Here is a 23,736-nt window from a genome sequence, read left to right on the forward strand (position 1 = left end):
GCGCTCAAGGTGCAGCTCACCACAGCTCCAGTGTTGGCTCATTTCGATATCTCTAGCCCCACCTTGGTGACCTGCGATGCGTCGGCTACAGCCATAGGAGCAGTGCTGTCACAGATTCAGCGGGCGTGGAGAAGCCCATCGCCTTTAGCGTCGCGGGCCCTCAATCAGACGGAGCAGCGGTACTCGGTGGGGGAACGTGAAGCATTAGCCTGCATCTGGGCCTGCGAGAGGTGGCACTTGTATCTCTATGGCCGCTTTCACCCTCAGGACTGATCACCAGGCCCTGACGGCACTGCTTTCTACATCGGGGACAGGCCACAGACCACTGCGGCTACACCGTTGGTCCGACCGTCTTCGCCAGTATAACTTTGACCTGAAGTTCACCCCTGGCAGAGACAATGTTGTGGCTGATCTACTGTCCGCGCTACTCCACCCCACCCTGCCATACACACACACACCGACACGGACCAAGGGAACGAGACATTGTTCAGATGTTACACACACCCCTCCAGGCCGTCGTATCATTACAAGAACTGAAGGACGCATCTGAACAGGACCCGATTCTTTCTCAACTCCGTGTCTATATTCTGAACGGCTGGCCTCATGAGATATCGGAGGGGCTTGCAGCATTTTCCAGAATAAAGCAGGAGTTGTCCTGCTGGAATGACACTTGTGTGGCACGCTGCCTCTGCACAGTCATCCCCAGCACATTACGTGCACGTGTCTTGGCAATGGCTCACGAGGGCCACCTTGGTATTGTGAAGCTGAAACAGCCTGCAGAGACCGGGTTTGGTGGCCAGGGATAGATAAAGACATTGAGGCCCTGGTGAAAGACTGTGCCGCCTGTCTTTTGAGCGGGAAGACGGGTCACCAGGCCCCCCACCCTTACAACCTCTTTCTTGGCCATCACAGCCTTGGGATCACCTGCAGCTGGACATATGTGGTGAGATACAGGGAGTTCCTCATCACCAACGCTTCCTAGTGGTTGTCTATGACCTGCACTCGAAATGGCCCGAGCTCATTACCACAGGCTCTGTGACCTCTCTGGTCATAATCAACTTTATGGACTCTCTGTTCTCCGCTGGGGCCTCCCAAATACTATCACTACGGACAATGGCCCGCAGCTGATCTCGGCTGAGTTCATCACATACCTCAAAAACAAGGGTATTCGCCACATCCGCACGGCATACTATCATCCCCAGGCTAACGGTGGCGTTGAACGCTTTCACCAGTCGCTGAAAAACAGCCTCAGAGCACACCTGTTCCAGGGATGGACCTTCGAACAGGCCATCCGACACACACTGCTGCACTACAGGGCCACCCAACACTCTACAACGGGGTTTCTCCAGCTTTCCTCATGCTTGGCCGTGAGCTCCACCTTCCCCTCGACAGGCTCAGTCCAGCCATGCCTCAGGGCCCACTACCAAAGGTCAGGGCCTCAGTCGAACGCCAGCAGAGGCGGATGAAGCAGAAATTCGATCTCTCAGCACACGCAAAGGTCCCGGACATACAGGCCACAGATTGGGTCAGGGTTCGCAGGCCCCACAGAGACCACAAACTTGCTTCAGTATTGGTCTTCACCTCTCAAAGTTAGTCATCAGCTGGGCCCAGCCACCTTCTTGCTCAGTGATGGCACGCGGTGGCATGCAGGCCGTCTCCGCAAAGTACCGGCCCCGGCACATACAACAGGTGTCACATCTCAAGCCACTCCCGCGAGCTTGGCAGGACAATCCGGCGATTCAGCCGAGACCTCAGATAGCTCCTGCACGGGCCCCAGACATCCCTGTCAACCTGCCAGCTGAGATGTGTGCTTGTCCATCACAGACTGCCCAGCCTCATCCTTGTCTTTCACCGCGGCCTGTTCGCACTCGTTCTCGGCCAGGGCACCTACAGGACTTTGTGTCAACATTTCATGTTTGAAAACCTGTAGGAGGGGGAAATGTTGTGTTCTATCAAGTGGGGTTACTAATGCATTGAGTTAGTGTTCAGTGATGCTTAGAGTTTGATTGTGCTGAATCATTCGGTTATGCCTGACGAATCGATGTGTTGTTTTACTTGGGTCTGGACAGACAGTTGGGATGAAGTAAAAGTGAAGATAAGTTGAGGCTACTCACTGTGTCGGTGTGATCATTATCAAACATAACAATGCTGTTGATGGAGCTTAACATCTAATGAACACAATGCTATGGACAGCATCTGTGGCATGCAGTCAGTTACCACAGACAACAATTTAGTTTCATCCCTCATTTTGTTAAAAAAAGGTTTTTAGTACTTTGAAGAATATATATATATATATATATATATATATATATATATATATATATATATATATATATATTGCATTACTGGCATAACATCTGAGTTGCTCCTTGTTTTTTGATACTTTTTCTTCCCAATTTGGAAGGCCCAATTCCCAATGTGCTCTAAGTTATCGTAGTGGCGTAGTGACCCTAAATTCAGGTGGAGGAGGATGAATCTCAGTTGCCTCCGGGTCTGACATGGTCAACCCACGCATTATCATGTGGCTTGTTGAGCACATTACCGCAGAGACATAGCGTGCGGAGGTTTCATTATTATTCTCCGCGGCATCCACGCACAACTCACAACGTGGCCCACAGAGAGTGAACCACATTACAGTGACCACAAGGAGGTTACCCCATGTGACTCTACCCTCCGTAGCAACTGGGCCAATTTGGATGCTTAGGAGACCTTCACTTAGCAAGAGTTGCTCCTTGTAAACAACGCTTCATGTGTAGTTACATTGCATCCAAGAAAATGTTCTCACTTCTTCACGGAAGCTTTTCCTTTACTATCTCTACACTTTATATCAGCATGAATTGTATTTCAGTTACCACGCACACACACACACACACGCACACACATACACACCCACACACAATTGTGAATCTAGAAACTATGTTTGATGGTTGTAATTGCATAAAACGTGCAACCTGAATTAAAATTTAGAATGTGAGCAGTTCTGATAATTTTAATGTACATTCTAAATTAAGGCTCAAGAATTGCAGCTTCACAAAAACATACACCCATAAATACAAGTGTAACTTAAGCTACTCTGTTCTGAATGAGCTGAGTTGTTTCACATAATATCATCACAATTTCTTTATGTCAGAACTGCATCTGTGCTACAGAAATATCCATCTTTTGCCTTTCTGGATACAAAATCAATTAACGTGTTTAGAAATTGAGCTGGGAAAAGAAAACATCCCTGTCTTGTGTGGATGTGCTTGCATGGTGTTTCATGTCCTCAGGGCTTTATTCAATGTGTAAACCAAATTAAGTGTAAAGAACATTTAAACATTGCCTTCATTTAAAAAAAAAAAAAAAAATGTTTATTCTCCAATTTTGAAATACTAATTTCCCAATGTCCTCGTGGTGGCATAGTGACTCGCCTCAATCTGGGTGGAGGAGGAAGAATCTCTGTTGCCTCTACATCTGACAAGGATAAATGCATGACAAGTGCTCTAGCATTTATTTTTGTTCTATAGACTCACTATTTAAACTCTTTCATAATTGGGCCCCTCAGAGTAGCGTCACACATATGTGTTTCTGCAAAAGCCAGTTATGCTACAAGCTGCCAGATTCAAATCGTCTTTCGCGCTGACACAGGCTGTGTTGGTCAAGTGTCTGTTATTTATATTCGCTCAAACATTTACTCATACAGTCGTTTAAAACACAGAATAAGTTTATTTTATATACATACATCCAACTCGTCACCAAAGTACCATGATAAAAAGTTTACAGCTCTTAAACGCTCTAAAACGGTTGTCATTCATCAAACAAACAGCTACTCAGGCACATAATAATATATTTTATGTAGCAAACAGCCAAATTGTCACCAAAGTACCATGGAAACAGTTCATAGTTTGTATATGCACAGCCATCATATCTAAACTTGATCTTACCATGCAAGCAGCCATGTCTACTGTATATGTGGTTCATTCACAAAAACAGCATATAATATGTTAGTTTTATGAAAGAGACTTTCACAAAAGCACCACGGTAACAGTTTAAAACTCGTATAATCACAGATACTATATGAGCACGATTATCCGCAGACAAGTCTGTTTACATTAGCGCTTGTCACACACACACACACACACACACAATGTCTGAGATGCCAAACAGTGCATAGGCACTGGAAAAGTTCTTAGCTTGTGTTGGAATGGTAAGTATTACAATAAATAAATGTGCATCAGCCTCAATCATTTTGCATTATTCATATTTTAATGTATTTAATGTTCAGTCTTCTGCTGTACCCTAATAGCTTACAATACATATATCCATAGTTAGAGTTGGCTTAGAGTTGTTTTGTGTCTTTTAATTACTTTGAATACACCACTTAAAAGACACTTCCTGTTCATTGTCCCTTTGCCATTATTTTATTTTATTTTTTTTTTCATTTTATTTTTTCATTGACCTGTATTTAATTATTTGGGACAATTATAAATAATCTATCTTTTGAGAGAGAGAGAAAAAGGCAGGGGAAAATTATTATGTGGATTTTTCTGAATCCTTGACACCGTGTGCAAGGTTTTGAAGTCACTTTGAGGAAGCTTTCAGAATACCTCCTCATGCAGATGCACATTTACTTGAAATGCAAATGATTTACAAGGTCACTCTGGTCTCTAAGTACTGGTTCCAATTTTTTCCCCCTCTTGGGTGTAATTGAACTCTGTGAATGAAAATCCACAAGGGCAGATATTTTATTTCCTTTCCACCCCCCCCTCCTTTTACCATGACAGGTGCAAGTGCAACCTTCACGCCAACAGCTGCATCTTTGACAAAGAGAAACTGGCTTGTGAATGTGAGCACAACACCACGGGGGCCGACTGCGGACGCTGTAAGAGGAATTATCAGGCTAGAGCTTGGAGCGCTGGATCCTATCTCCCTATCCCTAAGGGCACAGCAAATATCTGTGAGTACACACAAACACACACACAAACTCCCATTCCACTTACTGGAAAGAACAATATGGGCTCCATGTGTTCATATAACAAGGCACGCATGTCATTCAATTCTGACCATAAAACATCTCTCTTGCTGCTGTCCTACCTTTTACAATGCACTCAATTGTGTCACCCCAGAAGCCATTATACACTTCCCCTTTAAAACCAGGTTCTCAATGGAACTTTTTAACTTTAACAATGGTCATCCAACATTCTCAGTTCCCCTTCTGTCCCTCACTCAACGTTGTGTCGATCTAGTGACACTAGAGGTCACTCTTGAGATCCCCGAAAACTTCTATTCTTTTGAGAAAAGGCCAATGAGAATTGGCGAGTGGAATTTGCATGCCACTCCCCCAGACACACGGGTATAAAAGGAGAAGCAATAACCACTCTATCAGCGAGCTGAATACTACAGCTGCTCCGTTCACCTCTTAAGGAGCGTATGTTGTTGGATATATTGCGCAATTCCAGCGGCTTCCTCTCTTTCTGTATGATGAGTGCAGATTTCGCCCCTGGTCACTTTGACAGCGCTAAAAGAGTGTTTATTCCTGCTAGAGTATATTTTCTCTATTAGAGCACACACATTGACGTTTAATGTCTTTTTAAAGATGCCTTTCCGTCTTTGTGTGATTCCTGGATGTGGTTGTTATCTCTCCACTTCTGACGGTCACGGGCGCTTCCTCCATGTGTCTGAACAGCAAATCACACTGAGACAGCATTTGTGGATGGTTCATGTTCTCATTGCGAGAATATGACCATGGCGATGTTGCGGTAGTGTCTTTCCTTCTCCCGAAGCAGGAAAGCTACTCTAGCCCCCCCCAATTCTGCGCCTTCTACCCACAGGTATGAGGCCGGCCCGGCTGGCGCTGGAAGCGATTTGGGAAGTTCAATGGGCGTGGTTTCACCGGGTAGTTCCCCCAGAACATTTGTTTGCTCCCGTCCAGTTCCGACATGAGACCAGCCCACCTCATGGCCAGCTTGACGTCTCTTTCGGGGCCTGCGAGCAGGATGAGTCTTCGATTTTGTGTCCATCTTTCCACAGCGCTGAACTAGCCACTGAAATGGCCAGACCTTGTCTCAGCTCCTCAGCACAAAACCTGAATGAGAGTGGGCATTCCTTCTCCTGTCTGGGAGAATGGCATGCAAATTCCACTCGCCAATTCTCATTGGCCTTTTCGCCAACGAATAGAGATGTTCGGGACTATCAAGAGCGACCCTTAGTGTCACTACATTGACACAACGTCTCGCACAAGTGTTGAAGAATCCTTTTTTTTTTTTGGTCACACATTATACACAGTTTTTTGCATAAGGGCCCAACAGTGGCATCTTGGTGGTGCTGGGGCTTGAACCCCCTGAGCCTCAACCACTGAGCCACCACTACCCCCTATAGTGATCCAGTTAAAAAGTGTGGCAGTACTTAGGTACAGTGATGTTCTATGAAGTTAATACCATGTTTCTTTGACATATACAATGGTATTGTGTTATTACCATAGTGTTTACATTGTACTGCAATGAACTTGTGATGAGTGTCCAAATAACATGGTAATCCCCTGACTATGTAGTACTCTATTTTACCCTTCAGAAAGATGCAGAATGCTTATAGGACTGTTTTTACAGAAAGCAGTGGTCACATATGTCAAATGTTAAAACTAGAACAGAAGGACAGTTAGCCTTTAGAAATCCAGTGCTGTCTTTAATTCCAGCCTGGGGACTACACTACCACAGCGATTTAATTCAAATGGCAGGAGACCGACCTTTCAATCCAACACACAAAATGTTTGCCCAGAAGTAACACTATTAAACATTCACCTTATGTTTCCAGCACATAAAGGTTTGATGTTAGCCATTATATCACATGAAATGTTTGCATGTCAAAATGAGAAACTGTTTGCATGCCAAAATTAGGTATGTGTAACCTTATTTTTTTCAGTCTTGAGCAGGTTATAAGGTTTAAGTGTGTGTGTGTGTGTGTGTGTGTGTGTGTGTGTGTGTGTGTGTGTGTGTGTGTGTGTGTGTGTGTATGCATGTAATTGAAGCGACATTTCCCTCCTGGCAGCTGTTGTACCTCATGACTCTCTAGGAGCTGGTGGAGTGTTTTGAAGGACTGAGATTGACAGGGCATTATTAAAAAAATAGCACACACGCAGACTCTGAGCCCACTATAAAACTCAACCTCACCTTAAAACATTATTATAGTCCCGTGTGACGAGAGTGAGAAATCCATAATGTAATAATGCTGCAAAATACAGGATCTTAGTTTGTTCCCTTTGGATTAAAAATAATTTGATTAAAAATAATAATATTTCTGGCAGAAGAAAGCAGTTTGTCACTTTAAAACCAATTGGAGCGGATTTTCACTGCATTCCATGCTTGTGCTTGACACAGCCAACATGTGGTAGGGAAATGGAGGTAAGTTAGACCATGTTGAAGTGTAACTACGTAGCTAAATATAGCAACGGTACAACTGCAAACTCAGTTAAAATAGTTTATGTAAATTAATTTGTTCAAAACAATGATTGAGGAAAATGAGTCCTTGTTCAGCATTTTATGTCTTGTTTGTAGTGAAATATTTAGTTAAAGAAATAGTTCACCCAAAAATGGAAATTCCCTCATCATTTTCTCACCCTTATGACATTTTAGATGTGTATTACTTTTTTATTCTGCAGAACACAAATTTAGATTTCTAGAAGAATATTTTAGCTCTTTAGGTCCATACAATGCAAGTGTATGGTGGCCAGAAAGATCCAAATATCACATAAAGGCATCATAAACATAACCCATATGGCCCCTGTGGTTTAATCAATGTGTTCTGAAGCAATCAAATCGGTTGTGGGTGAGAACAAACCAAAATGTAACTCCTTTTTCACTGTACATCTTGGCATTTCAGTCTCTAGGCACAATCATGATTTCAAGCATGATTACATTTCCTAGAGCTTGATGCATTCGCAGAGCACAAGATGGCGCTGTAGGAAGTGTAATTGAGCTTGAAATCACGATAATTTAGTGTGCTCTCACCCAAAACCGATTGGATTGCTTTAGAAGACATTGCTTAAACCACTGGAGTTGTATGGATTCATTTTATGTCTTCATGTGATATTTGTACCTTCAGAGTTCTGGCCCACATTCACTTGCATTGTGAGGACGTACAGAGCTGAAATAATCTTCTAAAAATCTTTGTTTGTGTTCATCAGAATAAAAAAGACATACACATCTGTAATTTATGAGGGTGAAGAAATGATAAGTGAATTTTCCCATTACAGTAAATGCTGATGTTCATTAGTCACTATGTTTTCAACTCATAAATTATTGGTTCGATTTATTGTAATTTTTTCTGTTCAACTGTTGGTTAATTATCTCACACTAATTTAGATCCTTATTGTTTTGCTAGATAAATACTGCTTTGATTGTAAAACAAATACTGTGTGTGATTTCGTTCAAAAACTGTTGCCCTCTTAAATAGCTTCAATGTTGTTAGCTACTTTCTTAGTAGCTTGTATGTAGCTAACTACTTTACTTAAGTGCTTCACTGTAGTTTATCTACTTTTTATGAGAAGCTTGTGGCTACAGTTTTAAAGTAGCTTCCTCAACGTTGATGTAACACACATTAAAGCAGCACTACGTAACTTTGTGCTCTCTAGCAAAATCTGTGTTTGAAATTTCAAATTGCAAGCAATTTGTGGAAGAATATGGCTGATACAAGTTCAATAGAAGACGTCATTATTTTTATACTGTATTGTCCAGCCTCAGTTACTACAATTGCATGTCTATGCATAGCTCACAATATACATAAAAACATAAAACAAGGATTCAATAATGGAGGGGATAAAATATACTTTATTAAACATAAAAATAATATGATTAAATATGCAATATAACAATTACAAAAAGTTAATTTCAGAAGTCATACATATTAAACATGTCACAGTAACTTCACCAGATTATGTAGGGACATTGCGATTGGTTAACAATAGCAATATTAGCAATACAAGCTTCTACTACAGCCTGACCTGAAAACATGTCCAAGAATTATTGCAGGTAAACAACTTTGCGTGTTAACGTATAACAGATAAACATCCAGCTAGACTGCAATGATGATGTCCTGAACTGTGTGAGTGTGACTGAACTGAGTAGAACAGCATAGTTTCTCCAGCCAGAACATGAGACAGCAGGCACTTCTTTCCTGTGTGTGCGAACATGACGTAATTACGCAAGGATGAACGTCATAAGCCATCGATTTCCCACCAAATCAAACCCGGCAGCTCAAAATAAAAATTATTTTTGTAGGCTTACATTAGTGAATCTGGGTAAGGTAAGGACATTGTTTTAAACACTGCTTGTTTATGTACTTAATCAACAATGGCAATTTGTTCATTTGTAATAAAAAAAATCATACATAGTGCAGCTTTAAGTTCAAAGGTATACAGCAAATTGTCAAGTGAAGTAACAGGTGGATACATTTTTTTTGTTGAGGCAATGTCTCCATTTCTGTTCTGTGTCTGTTAAGCCAGTGTGATTCCCGGTAGCCTGAGTGGGTAAGAAAGAGATTGAGATTAAGGGAAGAGAAGTGGATATCATTCTTCGTCACAGCGTACACAGTGTGCTGGGAAGTGGCTGGTTTCTTGCTTCACATCGGAAACGGCGAGTCAAAGAGCTATCAGTTTGTGAATTAGCCATAACAAACAATTTCTGCTACCCAGGACAGGGGAACTGATGACGGCGCCCCATTATCTCCCTCCTGGAAAAAGTGACAACAGAACTCTGGCCAATGTTGATCTGGATCTAAAACACCTTCTTAAACTTGACTAATGCTTGTGTGCTTTATGGGTTGTCAGAATGATGTAGGGTTACTTAACGCTAAGTCAAAACAAGGTCTGGTCAACATATTGCTGCAGTTTTCCAAAGGCAGCAACTGTAAGATATTTATAGTCTGAAAGTATCAGCGAGGACTCACTGATGTTTAAAACACTGACAGAAGGATTAGCAAGCAATGCAAATTTTTTTCTAACCACTCTCTTGGCTGAACACACTGGGCTAGCTTTGTGGTTTAAGACAACAGTTCTTTACAGAGAACTGACTAATTCCTCTTGTCCTAGCAGGATTAAACTCTGCAAATGAAACTTCAAATCAAACTGGTCTGCCCTTGTAAATGACTTGCGATCAAAGCACTTAAAGAGAGACATTTTCAGTAATGGTTTTTATCGCTCATCATTGACCTCAGATTCAATCCACTTGGATAAAAACTGAACATGATATAAGCTTTTATGCGACTTATTGATTTTACAGCTTTTTAACATTTAATTATTCAGATACAAAATTCCACTCTGCAAACAAATGAGGAGCCATGAAAATCATGCTCAAGTGAGATCCACTGGGGGGTTCACAATACCTCATTTACTTTCGTTCAGCCTAGCTGGCTAAGACAGCCCAACACATCTGGAGATGACAGTCGCAATGAGAGTAAATTATTATCTGTGGTGCTATAGTGTACGACTGATGGCTGGTTTTGTTTTTTATTTAGAGTACATAAGTATAGGGCTTCCAGATGCCAATGTGTTTCCCTGGCATTGTTCGGCGTCCTTGAATCAAACGGCTCATTCATGAACTGAAACTATAACAGCTGTACCCTTTCCAACCCCACCATCCCTCCACCTGCTATTCTCACAAAGGCAAACTTCTCCACACCTCTTTATATAAAGAATATTCATAATGCCATTCCCTGAAACTGCTCCGCCCTTAACTTGTAGATGATGTTTACATTTCTGAACAATCTTGATGTGTCATTAAGGGTGTCCTCAATCCCTGTTTCAGTGTGGTACGGATGCTCTAATTAGTGCTGTCTGAAGGGTGACGGAGGCCATCTTGTCTTCACCCTGAAGAGGAGAGTTTGTGTGATCTAATTATTCATTTTAACATCTCCACCCTAAATGCATATTCTCCACACCCTCCACCTTTTCCATTTCCATCTTGACTCTCATAGTGTCATTTCTGAAAATGATATCCTCTCTCTTTCTTTGTTTTGTGTTATGTTCTACTTATTCCCACAACAGACCTGGTTTGTTTACTCTGCCTTTTCCACATCTCCACCATTGCTGCAGCAACCAATTCTCTCTTTCAAATATTTGTTTCTTCAATTGCAGGATTTTCTACTGTGCGTTACATTCCCAGAATCTGTGACTGTGACTCACCACAGACACTTTTTATACTTGTCATCTTCTGTACAAAACTATTCACTCGTCTCTGTGAGACATTCAAGCAACATTACTTACGCAGAGGTTGGGCAAGAAGTTCTTCAAAATCACATTGGCTTGGTCTGTTGTATGGATTTTCACATTTCCTTCCATTTTGAGCCACACACGTTTGCCTGTGCTTGTCACGGCTCACTTCTGGGTAGAAAACGGATGATGGATAGCCAGGAGATGTAAGTGGCCAGGGAAAGTAATTACCAACTTTTGCCTAGGGTAGAAATTTTGTAGATAAGCTTTCATGGAATGTCCAGGTGGATGGAAAAAGCAAACAGATTAGACTCGGTGAAGGTCAGGATGTTGTTTTACCAGAACAACAATGAGGCCACCGACAATTCAACTAGCTCCTTTTCCAAAGACAGATGCACATCAATGTCAAGTAAAGCATCACATAGGTTTTTGGCAAAGGTGTCTTTTTCATTTGCTATGGAAATGGGTGGTTTAGGAACAGAATAGCTTTCATATGGGAAAAAGGGAAGCCGTCACAATTTTCATGATGTCCAGTGGGAATCCCTCAAGCTGGATGACTTGGCAGGGGAGTAAGTGTGTTATGTAGGGCAGGACAGATCTGGTATCTTGCCCAGGTTTGGTTAATTACGTCCTGTCAACCTCTGGGAGAAAGCCTGAAAAATTAACTGTCAATATAGCATGTATTTAGGTGTGTGGGGGTGGATTTTTTCCCCAGGAGACTTTCTATTCTTTACCATTGTGTGCAGGTTCATACAACATTGTAGGTGAATTTTGACAACATAATTGTGTGATTGTGAGAAAGGAGTATTATTCATTTATGGAAAGGTATTTTTACACAAAGTCAAGGGAAGTATTTGTTTAGAATATGAATAGAGAAAGTAAAATAAGTCATGCATACTGCTGTAACATTTTAAAATATTTATTCTAATAGCAACATTTCAGTCTAATTACCTTATTTAGGCATTTTAAGTGTTAGTCCGTTTAAAAATAAAATTCTGACATGTTATTCCAATCTAGGGCTTCAACTAATTATTATTTTGATAATCGAATAATCTAATGATAATTAGAACGATTATTAGACTATTCGCAGATTATTGCAAAAATGTTTCATTAGCTCTTAACCGATTATTCAGCTTGAGTCCCAACTTAAAAGGTTATAATAAATGTACATACTAACAATACAGAGGACAAAATCATCTTTTAAAAATATCTCTAAATGACATTCACTGAATTAACGGGGGAAAAAAAAAACGTTTTATTACGTTTATTTCAGTAAAGAAATTAATTGCAAAAAATCCTATTATCAAGTGTTTTTGTTTTGTTTTCCATTTAAAATTGTCTAAAAATCCTTAAAACAAGATACATTTACTTGAGAAGCAACATATAAGATATTAAGACATGCTTTAAGAGAGTGCATCTTATATAAGTGTATTTTGTATATAAGTGTATTTTTTAACTTGGTTATACTTCTGAGAGTGCAGTAAAGACAAAATACACTTATATTCAAGATCTATAAAAAAATATCTAAAAGAAAGTCTAAATATCTTATATTCTGCTTCTCAGTTGAATGCATTTTTATTTTTAGATATTTTAAAATATTTGCATTTTTAATATTAGTGCATCCGGAAATTATTCACAGCGCTTCACTTTTTCCACGTTTTGTTATGTTACAGCCTTATTCCAAAATTGATTATATTCATTATTTTCCTAAAATTTCTACAAACAATACCAAATAATGACAATGTGAAAGAAGCTTGTTTGAAATCTTTGAATAAAAAATTATAAAATCACATGTATTCACAGCCTTTGCCATGACACTCAAAATTGAGTTCAGGTGCATCCTGTTTCCAATGATCATCCTTGAGATGTTTCTACAAATTGATTGGAGTCAACCTGTGGTAAATTCAGTTGATTGGACATGATTTGGAAAGGCACACATGTCTATATAAGGTCACACAGTTAACAGTGCATGTCAGAGCACAAACCAAGCCATGAAGTCCAAGGAATTGTCTGTAGACCGCTGAGACAGGATTGAATCGAGGCACAGATCTGGGGAAGGGTACAGAAAAATGTCTGCAGCATTGAAGGTCCCAATGAGCACAGTAGCCTCCATCATCCATAAATGGAAGTTTGGAACCACCAGGACTATTCCTTGAGCTTGCCGCCTAGCCAAACTGAGTGATTGGGGGAGAAGGACCTTCGTCAGGGAGGTGACCAAGAACCCGATAGTCACTCTGACAGAGCTCCAGAATTTCTCTGTGGAGAGAGGAGAACCTTTCCAGAAGAACAAACATATCTGCAGCACTCCACCAATCAGGCCTGTATGGTAGAGTGGCCAGACGGAAGCCACTCCTCAGTAAAAGGCACATGACAGCCCGCATGGAGTTTGCCAAAAGGCACCTGAAGGACTCTCAGACTATGAGAAACAAAATTATCTGGTCTGATGAAACAAGGATTGATCTCTTTGGCCTGAATAGTAAGCTGTCTGGAGGAAACCTCATTATCTGGCCAATACCATCTCTACTGTGAAGCATGGTGGTGGCAGCAACATGCTGTGGGGATGTTTTTCAGCGGCAGGAACTGGGAGACTAGTCAGGATTGAGGGAAAGACGAATACAGCAATGTACAGAGACATCCTTGATGAAAACCTGCTCCAGAGCACTCTGGACCTCAGACTGGGGTGAAGGTTCATCTTCCACCAGGACAACGACCCTAAGCACACAGCCAAGATAACAAAGGAGTGGACAGGACAACTCTGTGAATGTCCTTGAGTGGCCCAGTCAGAGCCCAGACTTGAACCCGATTGAACATATCTGGAGAGATCTGAAAATGGCTGTGCACCGACAAATTTTCTTCACGATAAGAAATGCACAGTGACAAATATTATAATTCAGTAAGTCACAATCCATCATGTTCTAATCTAGTTGCACTTGAGGGATGAGCGTCCCTGCGACAGAGTGTGTATCAGCCGGGTGCAGTTTCAATCTTTCCCCCTTAGATCGGGACATTTGCACAACTCATAGAAGAGGCACTGACCGCACAGAGAAATGCCAGTTTCGGAGTTTATAACTATTTACATGATCTGCTTCTGTATTATTTGAAATTTAATAAAGCTCAAACACATTTTATATAGCTGCATTAAAAATATAACACCGGGGTGTTTCCTTTAAAGCTCAGCTCCACTTATTCCAAAATGAGAGTGCTTCTGAATTTACTTACTTAGTATTTTTTTTGTGTAATTCCCTTGTACTTTGTGATCTACATCACCTGACGCTGTTTGGAAAGTTTAGAGTGCATCTGGACTGTGAGCTGTGTAATTGTTCCTCTCCTCAGTCTTGCGCGAACTGCAGTGCTGCTCACGCGTCATCACTACAGTTTAATGTGATCTCGTGTTACGTTAAATGAGATAAAATGACTATTAAGGCTGAAACGATTAGTCGACATTATGGTCAATGTCGACAAATAAAAATTGTCGACAACATTTTTTTGTCGACGTTGCCGATAATGTCGACTAAACGTTTCAGCCCTATTCCAAACCCATTTGACTTCCTTTTTGCGTGAAACACTAAAAAGATTTTTGTTTTTACTATTATTTTCTATATAATGAAAGCTGTTAACAGGTACTATCAAACTCCAAAAAGTACAAAAGTAAAATGTAGTATGATCAACCAGCACTGTATGGCCAATTAGATAATATTTCATGTATTTTATACAGAAATGGCCAATAGCGTAGAAGGTGACAACCACACATGTAAAACTAGATTTGAAATTTACATTTATGCATTTGGCAGATGCTTTTATCCAAAGCAACTTTCAGTGCCCATATTACAGGGACAATCTCCCTGGAGCAACCTGGAGTTAAGTGCCTTGCTCAAGGACACAATGGTGGAGGCTGTGGAGATCGATCCAACAACCTTCTGGTTACAAGTTCAGTGCTTTAGCCCACTATGCCACCACCATTACAGATACGAGTGTAAAACACCACTAGAATATAGATAGACCAACAGACAGATAAATGGAAGGATGCGTGTGACTTTGTGTGTTTGTTGCACTCACACCCCTGCCCATCGTCAGTTGATCTCAGAGACTCAAGTGACCCCAGAGTGCAGAAGTACAGATGGTAAAAATCAACGGAGTGTGCAATAAACAAAAGCAGCCTAATGCATTTCTGCATCAGGCTTCACAACTCGATTCCTGCTCTCTGACGTAATGGAGAGTTTCAACATGGGAAGAGGCCTGGAAACTGCTGTGATTGAAAGTTAATCTAATGACGTGACACATGATATTTTGCATCCGTCTCAAGGTGGATGAATGTCCAGCTAGTGGAAAGGAGAGATGAATAAATAAATACATTAAAAATGAGGTTGTGTTGAACTTATGAAAATGAATACAAACACAGAACAAAAGACTGCCGATATTTAAAGCAAAGAGAATGAAGAATGTGTTACGCAGAACGGTGCTGTATTACACTCTTGATATAACATATACTGTATACTATACTGTAACTATAGAAGAACATCAGATTTTCTCATTTCACTAAACTTTATGGTTATAACCAGAGAAGTCAGAATGCTATTAAATGTTGGATATTTCTTTAGTGCTCTTGAAATGGTTAGTGGTATAAGCTACATTAAAATTAAGGTTTATAGCTTATTCTGTTCATTATACCTGTTCACTGGAGGTGGCTTCATCCTTTTTTTCCTCAGCTATTTCTCAGCCCTCCTTCCAAAAGGTCATACATTTGGATCTTAACTGTCCCTGAGAAACCGAGATTTGGGGGAGAGATTAGATGGCACACACTTTATCGATGGCACATGGAAGGGGCGTGAGTTCAGCTCCCTTCCTGCCACCAGAGCATCGTCTGCAAGAGCTACCCAGCATTCAGAAAAAATCCTACATTCATTGCTTTCCAAATGGACTGGTCTGTTTGATGTAGAATCATGGCACAGATCATCAATATGCAATGTATTCAGTACTTGACAAGCAAGGTAAAATGCTAATGTTAAGTAATAAAAATGAAGTGACACATAATGGAAAAATTTTATATTACTATAAAAACTACAGACAGTCAGTTCACTCACTGTCTCTCATTCTGTGGCAGACAGACACATATTGTGCTGCTACCACACAGCAGTCCTTGTGTTGACCTAATAAGAAGGGCAGTTTTTCAATGTTTGTTAAACGGTCAAATGTGCTTTGAATGTTTAATTTTGTGGTAAAAATATTCCTGGATGTCTGTGTATTTTGCACATTCTATACGAATACGAACATGTTTCGATTTTGTTTTGATCACAGTGTGGACACAACCTTTTGTCCGTGGCAGCCATGTTTTCCTGTGTCTGCCTGTTTCTAAAGTGAAGTAGTGTCCACACGTGGTGTATTCTCTTTTAAGGGTCATACAGCATTGCATTTTTTTGTGTTTGAGTTTCCCAATAAGTTTTATATTTATGTTTAATTTGTGCTGTTATTTGGATCCATCTAATTAGTTTAGCAGTATTTTTCTGGTTCAGGTCTTTAGTGTGTTGAGGGTTAGTGTTTTATGTTGGTGAAGCATCAGGACCAAAGCTCCGTACCAGCTGAGAGAGGGGATGTTTTGCGCAATAGATTCAAAAGAACTGGCTCATTAGAATTGGTTCTTTCGGTATCAGACTATACCAGAAGCATCATATGTTTTGGGTTGTTAATTCAAAAGAACAGGCTCCTTTTGAATAATTAATTCAGGAATCGAACTGTACAGGAAGCACATATGTTTGACGCTGTAAAAAGAGCCGGCTCAAGACTCATTTGATTGAGTTAAATGCACTGGTAGCACAGTATAGTCAGTAGAGGGCAGTGCCCCTTCAGAGATGAGCTACAGGAAACACTGTCAGCGTATTTGAGGATGGTGTTCCAGCCACATCGGCAGAAAATTGCATGCTGGAGAACCGTTAACAGAAATGAAGTCACAAAGATCATATGATTCCGGTATTTTTTAAAGAATGGAACCAGTTCTGAGCAAGAACTGGTTCTCAGTTCCCAACCCTACACATAATATAACTCAATGTACAATAAAAATAGGTCTACACAAAAGCCTGACGGGCTTGCTTTGTAATGAAGGTTGAGTCCCCATTCAAATTGGACCATATAAAATACAGCCCCTGTCTCCATGACAAATGGTCTCGAGACATTCATAACAGAATTCGATGTTCATCAAGCACTAGTGTACACAAAACACACAGTGAACATAATCATCAAACGTTGTCCCCCCATAAGGAATACTGGGGCCGTAGGGGCGAATCAGTTTTCTCACACTCTTCTAATTTTAAAATACCGGGGAAAAGGTTTATTCTGTCAGCGTCCCTGCTGTAATTGAATTTCAGGGCCCTCATCATTTATGCCTGAATACAATAAATGCAGAAACATTATTAAATCCCATTCAACAGCTACAGTAGTAGAGGCACTAAGGCCCCCCTCCTGCTGGTTGTGGAGCAATCGTCAAAAGTAAGCCAAGCATGCAATTGAGTGGTTACATGTCACGCTACAGGCGAGAGCCATGCATTAATTTCTCTGTCTACCCTTCTGCTGTGTTGGCAGCAGTTGCAGGGCATTTTCGAACTGGGTACTTCGAATGATAGAGTATGGTTATGTCATTCAATTCAGGCAGGCTCCACCAGTATTCAGTGGGGTTGTTCTGACAGACGTCTCTGTTAGGGAAGTGCCATTTTTGATTTGAGAAATTCACTCTCTCCTAGAAAAAGGGGCAATAGAGGAGATTGCATCTTTTACAGCTGTTATTTTCTGGTCCCAAAAACATTGCGGCTTACGTCCTATTCTGGATTTGAGATGTTTGAATTTTACTCTGAAGAAATGTCAATTCAAAATGCTGATGCAGAAACAAATAACGTTGCAAGTACATCCGGGGGACTGGTTTATGACAATAGATTGAAGGACACTTATTTCCATATTCAGATTTTGCCAGAAAAAACAAGCATTTGCGGCATCCGCTGTCAGCTGCATTGACTCCTGCTTCCCAGGTTCTCCCAATAAAATAAAAATTAAGTTTTTATTTAGGTGCTTTAGCTCGCTTGTGCACCGCTATACTGGATGCTTGCCACACGGGCTTCGACAGTTGATAGCTACTGTTCACATGGTGTGAATGTATTAATTCCCATAGTGATCACACGCAACTCAAGTTCTCCGAAAGGGAACGTCTCTGTTACTTCATAACCTTGGTTCCCTGAGGGGAAGGAGACGCTGACCATACTCTAGCAGCTGCATAGGCTTGTGCCTTTTGCAGAAAATCTGATTCGATGACGCAGAAGCCAGCGCATTTATGGAGCCCGTGCTGTAGCTCCCTAGGAGATGTCCGATAAGCGCCATCAGCCAATAAATTGGCATGATTTTATAAGGGCTTCAGACCATGTGACACTCGGACAGTGTCCCATAGTGATCATACACAGTGTCTTGTTCCCCTCAGGGAACCAAGGTTTCATATGTAACCAAGATGTTCTCTGCTGGCATCAAATGTCTGAAATGGTAGTCAAAGTGTATTTCCATACTTTTTTATCAAGCATTACACAGCATGGACCTGCCTGGACCAGCATGGATATTCCTACTGGTCTAAGTTGTTTTTTGTTTTTTAAGCAGTGATGTGCACTGTTTTTAATTGCTTAATGACTTGTTTATTCAATAAGACATCATTCTTATTGTAAAACATACTGTACAAAACATAATATTTTCAGTGTTGCCAATACAAAAAGAAAAACTGATTGTTTTTGATAAAATCTCTTTTCTTTCTCTCTTCCAGGTCTGCCAAATAGTGTTGGTCCAGTTAGTAAGTAAACAAATTCATAGTTCTAAATCAACAGGAAGTGCGTGGTGTAGTTTTGCTTCTCACATCCCCACAAGTCTACTTCTGGTTTAACTTCCATTTCTGATTTTGTAGTAACACCTACTGATATAAATTATGTGACCACACATGATTGGTTTGTAAGTAAACACGGTCAGTTAAGCTATTTCCAGAAAATGACAATATTGCTTCGGGCCATATTGAGGGTGGTGGGCGGACTAATTCAAATGCTGAACCAGGCTTCAAAGGCTGATGCTTCACATGTATACAGAATACCACTGTTTCTTGTTTAGTTGTTTTCTTAATATATTTTTTATATAAATGACTAATCAGCTTTTTAAGTTCAGTACCTCTCTAAAAGTAGAGAAAATGGCTCTACAAAAAGAGGAAAATGTCATTTTAATATCAGAAATGCAGGTCTGTTATTATCTGGTCCTGCCAGGGGCCTTGTGAGCCATTAGACAGATAGAGTTACAGGAGCTGGGAGGGAGAATAGGAAAACTGGAGCCACAGAGATATTGAACAACCCAGAATGCATGTAGAGCCCTGAATATTTTTCCACATACATCACTTTTCCTGGGTCCAGGACAAATATACACCTTTACTGTTTGGATAAATGATTTGCACTTTGTAACATATCATAGACCTATGCAATAATACAGCACAAATCAAATGTTCAATAATTACATTTAATGAAAGTCTGATTTACATCTGTTAAATTCTATTGAAAATAAATAATTTGGGTCACAAAAGGTATTAAATATTAGTACTAAAAGTAACATATTTAATCAGAAATGAATGTCAGACCAAGTGGACACCCCCCACCTCTTTCCTGAAGTGTGTTTGGCTGTATAGCATGGCCTGTGCAGCACCATTTCTGCATGTGCTTGCTCCATTGTATCTTATTCAGATATCAAACCACCCTCCAACATGCTGTACCATGAACATACATTCACTATCCCTCATGGTGAATTTATTACTCCTCCAGCCAGAACGACACAAAGAGGAGACATTCACAATGCCACCAGGGTCCCGAATAGCTTTTCTGAGATGTTTCTTTAACATCAAAACAAAAATGAATCCATAAAAACTGTCCTCTGACCATGACTATAGCAATATCTAATATTGTGATCTCCCCTTTTACAAAAACTACAGAGAGAGAGAGAGAAAGAGAGAGAGAGCTTGTAAAAAGTGACCTTGAGGATGGAGATGTCATACCCGAGCCTGAAAAAGAAAACACAAAAGTTTTCCCAGAGTTGCTTGAGGGTAATTGAATTCTTTATTGACTTTTTGCAAATCTATTTCAAGTTTATTAAGCCTGCCAGAATTGCCCTAATGCAGGCATTAGAGCAAAATGTATATTTTAAGATGAGAGTTTAGCTGTACAGGTTTCCATTTCATTACTGGGATGGCATTGATTAAAATCTGTCACTTCTCATTTATCTAATTTTTATCCAAATTTTCACTAACAAACACATTAATGAAGAGCAGATGCGATGGGCATCAGACCTGATCACTTGTTAATACTGAACACATTTTATATCACTAATAATGCTCTCATTGTGGTCCTGTGGCTAGCATAATGCTGGCTCTTGCTTGTGTCAGTGTCATGTAGTAACAAGAAAGGACAGCTGAATTTGTCCATCATTTTAAAGGCTGATCTCAGTCATTTAAAGGCGATAACGGCTCCTCTGGTTGCCTATTGCGGAATGCCCATTCTCTGTGTCTCACTGGATAAAAAATAAATCATTAATAATAATACAAAATTTCCATAAAAAGGGCTGTGAAAAATAAACAGTGCTTCTCTGATTATTAGATTAGTTTGATGAATAGATGGGTTCAGATTGTGCACTTAATGATTTGGCGCGTGTTTTGAAGGATTTATTAGTTTACAAACTAAATCTAAAGTCTCATAACTTCTGGAAATAATTGTAAAAAAAAATTATTTAACAAGATTTATTGGCAAAAAACAACAACAACTACAATATTATATTCTTCAACTGATGAGGTAAAAGGCAGTAACTAATCTAAAGAAAGAGAAACACTTTACCCTTAATAATGTTGACACATCATCTAACATTATATTATTAATCTTACAAAAATAATTATTTTAAACCTCTCATTTTTTGTCATCTTTCATTTCTATCATAAAATATTATCGGAGCTTGAACTGAAAACTCATAATAATGTTAATGGAATTCTGGAAATCACATGGAAAAAGAGTTATTCTCTCAATGTGATTGGACCAAGAGACCATTTCATAATGGGTCTATAAGATGGGTATCCCTCTGTCAGTATCTTGTGTGTGCATGAATTCTGAGTCCAGCAACCACCTGGTGGGGAAAAAAAACCCGATTGTGTTATCAAATTCATGGACGTGTCCTCACGGGAATTCCTGCACCCTGTTCTTGTTTCACATTCCCACACACTTGAGGTCAACCATGAAGCAGCACATAAGGGACACAACCATATATGTGTTGGACAGAAGGAACATTGGTTTGGTCCTCTTGCTTTAGTGCTGCCTCTGCGATTGACAAGAGACTGCTCCATTCCCAGCCATAATATTTCCGCCTCCTTGGAAATAATGAATTGTATGTAATTATGAGGATATTCCCATCAATTCATCACTTCGATTCTTAGTTTCTGACACGATTTTCTGCTATTCTCACATCCAGAAACATACTTTAATTAATCACTGACTTAAAAATCAATATTGTAAAGAAGATTACACATGTGTAGCCTGCACTGCACAGTCCAGTGTCTCTTTACTTCCAATAGACTGACATGATTTCCTTTTATTTCTGTCAGCCGTCATTCCCATGTAATAGAGAAGTAAGCCACAAAACAGCTCAATTACATACAATCTCTGGACTATTGGTTGCTTGTTCTCATCGAGCCTATCAGCTAAACTTTTATGACCTGATCAGGAGATGTGTGTAGCTGTTTATGTGTCCATGAGTCCATCCTGGACCTGTCTTAGTGCATCTGACATCGAACAGCCAGTGCATTCAATTAACTCCTGATTTCTCCTGCTTGCATGCAGTTCGGCAGAACATTTCATCCCTAGGTGTCGCTAACCGAAATCAAGGTAGGGTACATTTTCAACTTGGATACAATTTCCTTTAAACTGACTCACAAATTCTATTTTTAGGCTGCTATGAGTGAAGCAGATCCAGAATACTGTTAGTTGGAAGGAATCTACCTGTATAGTCTTTTTTAAATATTTGCTGTGTTATCCGAGACTGACACATTCCAGATAGACAGTCTTTTTTCTCCTTTAGTTCTCATTAACTTACAAGGTTCTGTCTGAAAGTAGCAAGATCCTTGAATAATCTGCATTTCCAAAAATCAATAATGAAGAAACAGTCCTCATTGCAAGCTGATCAGCTATAAAGATACACACATACAGATGACTTCAAGAATGATATCCTCCATTTTAATTAGGCTTGGTGCTCATTTGGGCCCACTCAATCTTATACCAGCACGGCTGAGGAGAACTGAAGTTTTCATGGCTGATCAAGTTAACTCATCGCATAGATGAGAAAAGGCCTGATAAACAGGGCTGCAGCTATACAGAATTGGTTGACAGAGGTCTTGAGTGTTAAGGTGGGCATTGAGGGTTGGAGGTTGATGAAGGACATGGTGCTTCTTGCACTATGAATTGTTTTGTGACTGCATGATGAGCTGAAAACTGATTTTTCTGAGCCCTGTCATTCTGCTGTTGTATGTGACTGGCACCGGTAATTAAGGATGTAAGCTTTACGAGCTCTCACACAAGAAGCTTGGGAAGCTCAACTACACTAATGCCAGCTGAGGGTGACCAGATGACCATGACAAAAAAATCTTGAATTTTTTGGTAAAAACAGTATGTAATGTTCATACTGTTTTTAAGAATTTATATTTGATTAAAAAGTCATGTTTTTATTTGATTTATTTTGTTTGTTGTTTTTTGTCTTTTATTTTGTCCAGTAGCTCCTCAAGTTGCTTTGTCAACAGTTCCTTCTGTACAAGTTTCAAACAGTAAGAGAGGTAGGACAATAATTAATATACTCTCACTAATTTGTCAGTGTATGCCATCCAAATTACAACCCCTCACCACCACTCTTCCCTGCATGTATCCAGAGTGAGCCCTGTATTAGAGGTCTGCATTCCCGCAGAAATCCCACAGGACACGTGGGACCGATTTGATTTCTTTTCACGCAGGATTACATTTCTGGTTTGAAGGCAGTGGTGGGTGGTATGTCCACGAGTTGTGGGCGGGATCGGGTGGTTAGAAAATAGCCTGAAAAATCTGATGTGGACATCATTTTACATTTGTTTTATTAATTAATGAATGCAAAAAGCAATAATTTTTATTTTATTTTACAGCTAATTTAATTTGATATCAATATGCAGTAAATGCAAGGCAAAAATGTGCACAGCACGTTCATCAAATTATCCAATATTTAAAATGGGTTATGCAGATAATGTAGTCAAAGAATGTCAGAGCAGAGTGGAAAACACTGTGTCATCAAAGGATGTGACATGCAGACTAGAAAATGGTCAGCTAAGTGTTAAGAAATCAATCTAACCATGGAAGTCAGGTCATCAAGTCAGGCATCATGTCACCTGTCATCCGATAATAGCAATAACAGAAACAATTTACGAGTTTTGTGTACTGTACACTTGTCTATTTGTATGGCTTTTACCCAATGTGGAAAACAAATCCAGGGTTGCAGTATCGAGAGCA

At 40.1% G+C, this 23,736-nt stretch overlaps 1 protein-coding gene across 1 annotated transcript in view; it reads left to right on the forward strand.

The window, feature by feature from the left end:
* The window catches only part of LOC127635122 (netrin-G1-like), a 158,217-nt gene that overhangs the window by 113,177 nt on the left and 21,304 nt on the right, over window positions 1-23,736 (forward strand). The window contains exons 4-5 of the mRNA XM_052114915.1: window positions 4,764-4,936; window positions 18,966-18,992. Coding sequence (XP_051970875.1) covers window positions 4,764-4,936; window positions 18,966-18,992 — 200 coding nt within the window. The remainder of the gene's footprint in view (window positions 1-4,763; window positions 4,937-18,965; window positions 18,993-23,736) is intronic.

This window comes from Xyrauchen texanus, chromosome 42, assembly GCF_025860055.1.
Source record: "Xyrauchen texanus isolate HMW12.3.18 chromosome 42, RBS_HiC_50CHRs, whole genome shotgun sequence".
NCBI lineage: Eukaryota > Metazoa > Chordata > Actinopteri > Cypriniformes > Catostomidae > Xyrauchen > Xyrauchen texanus.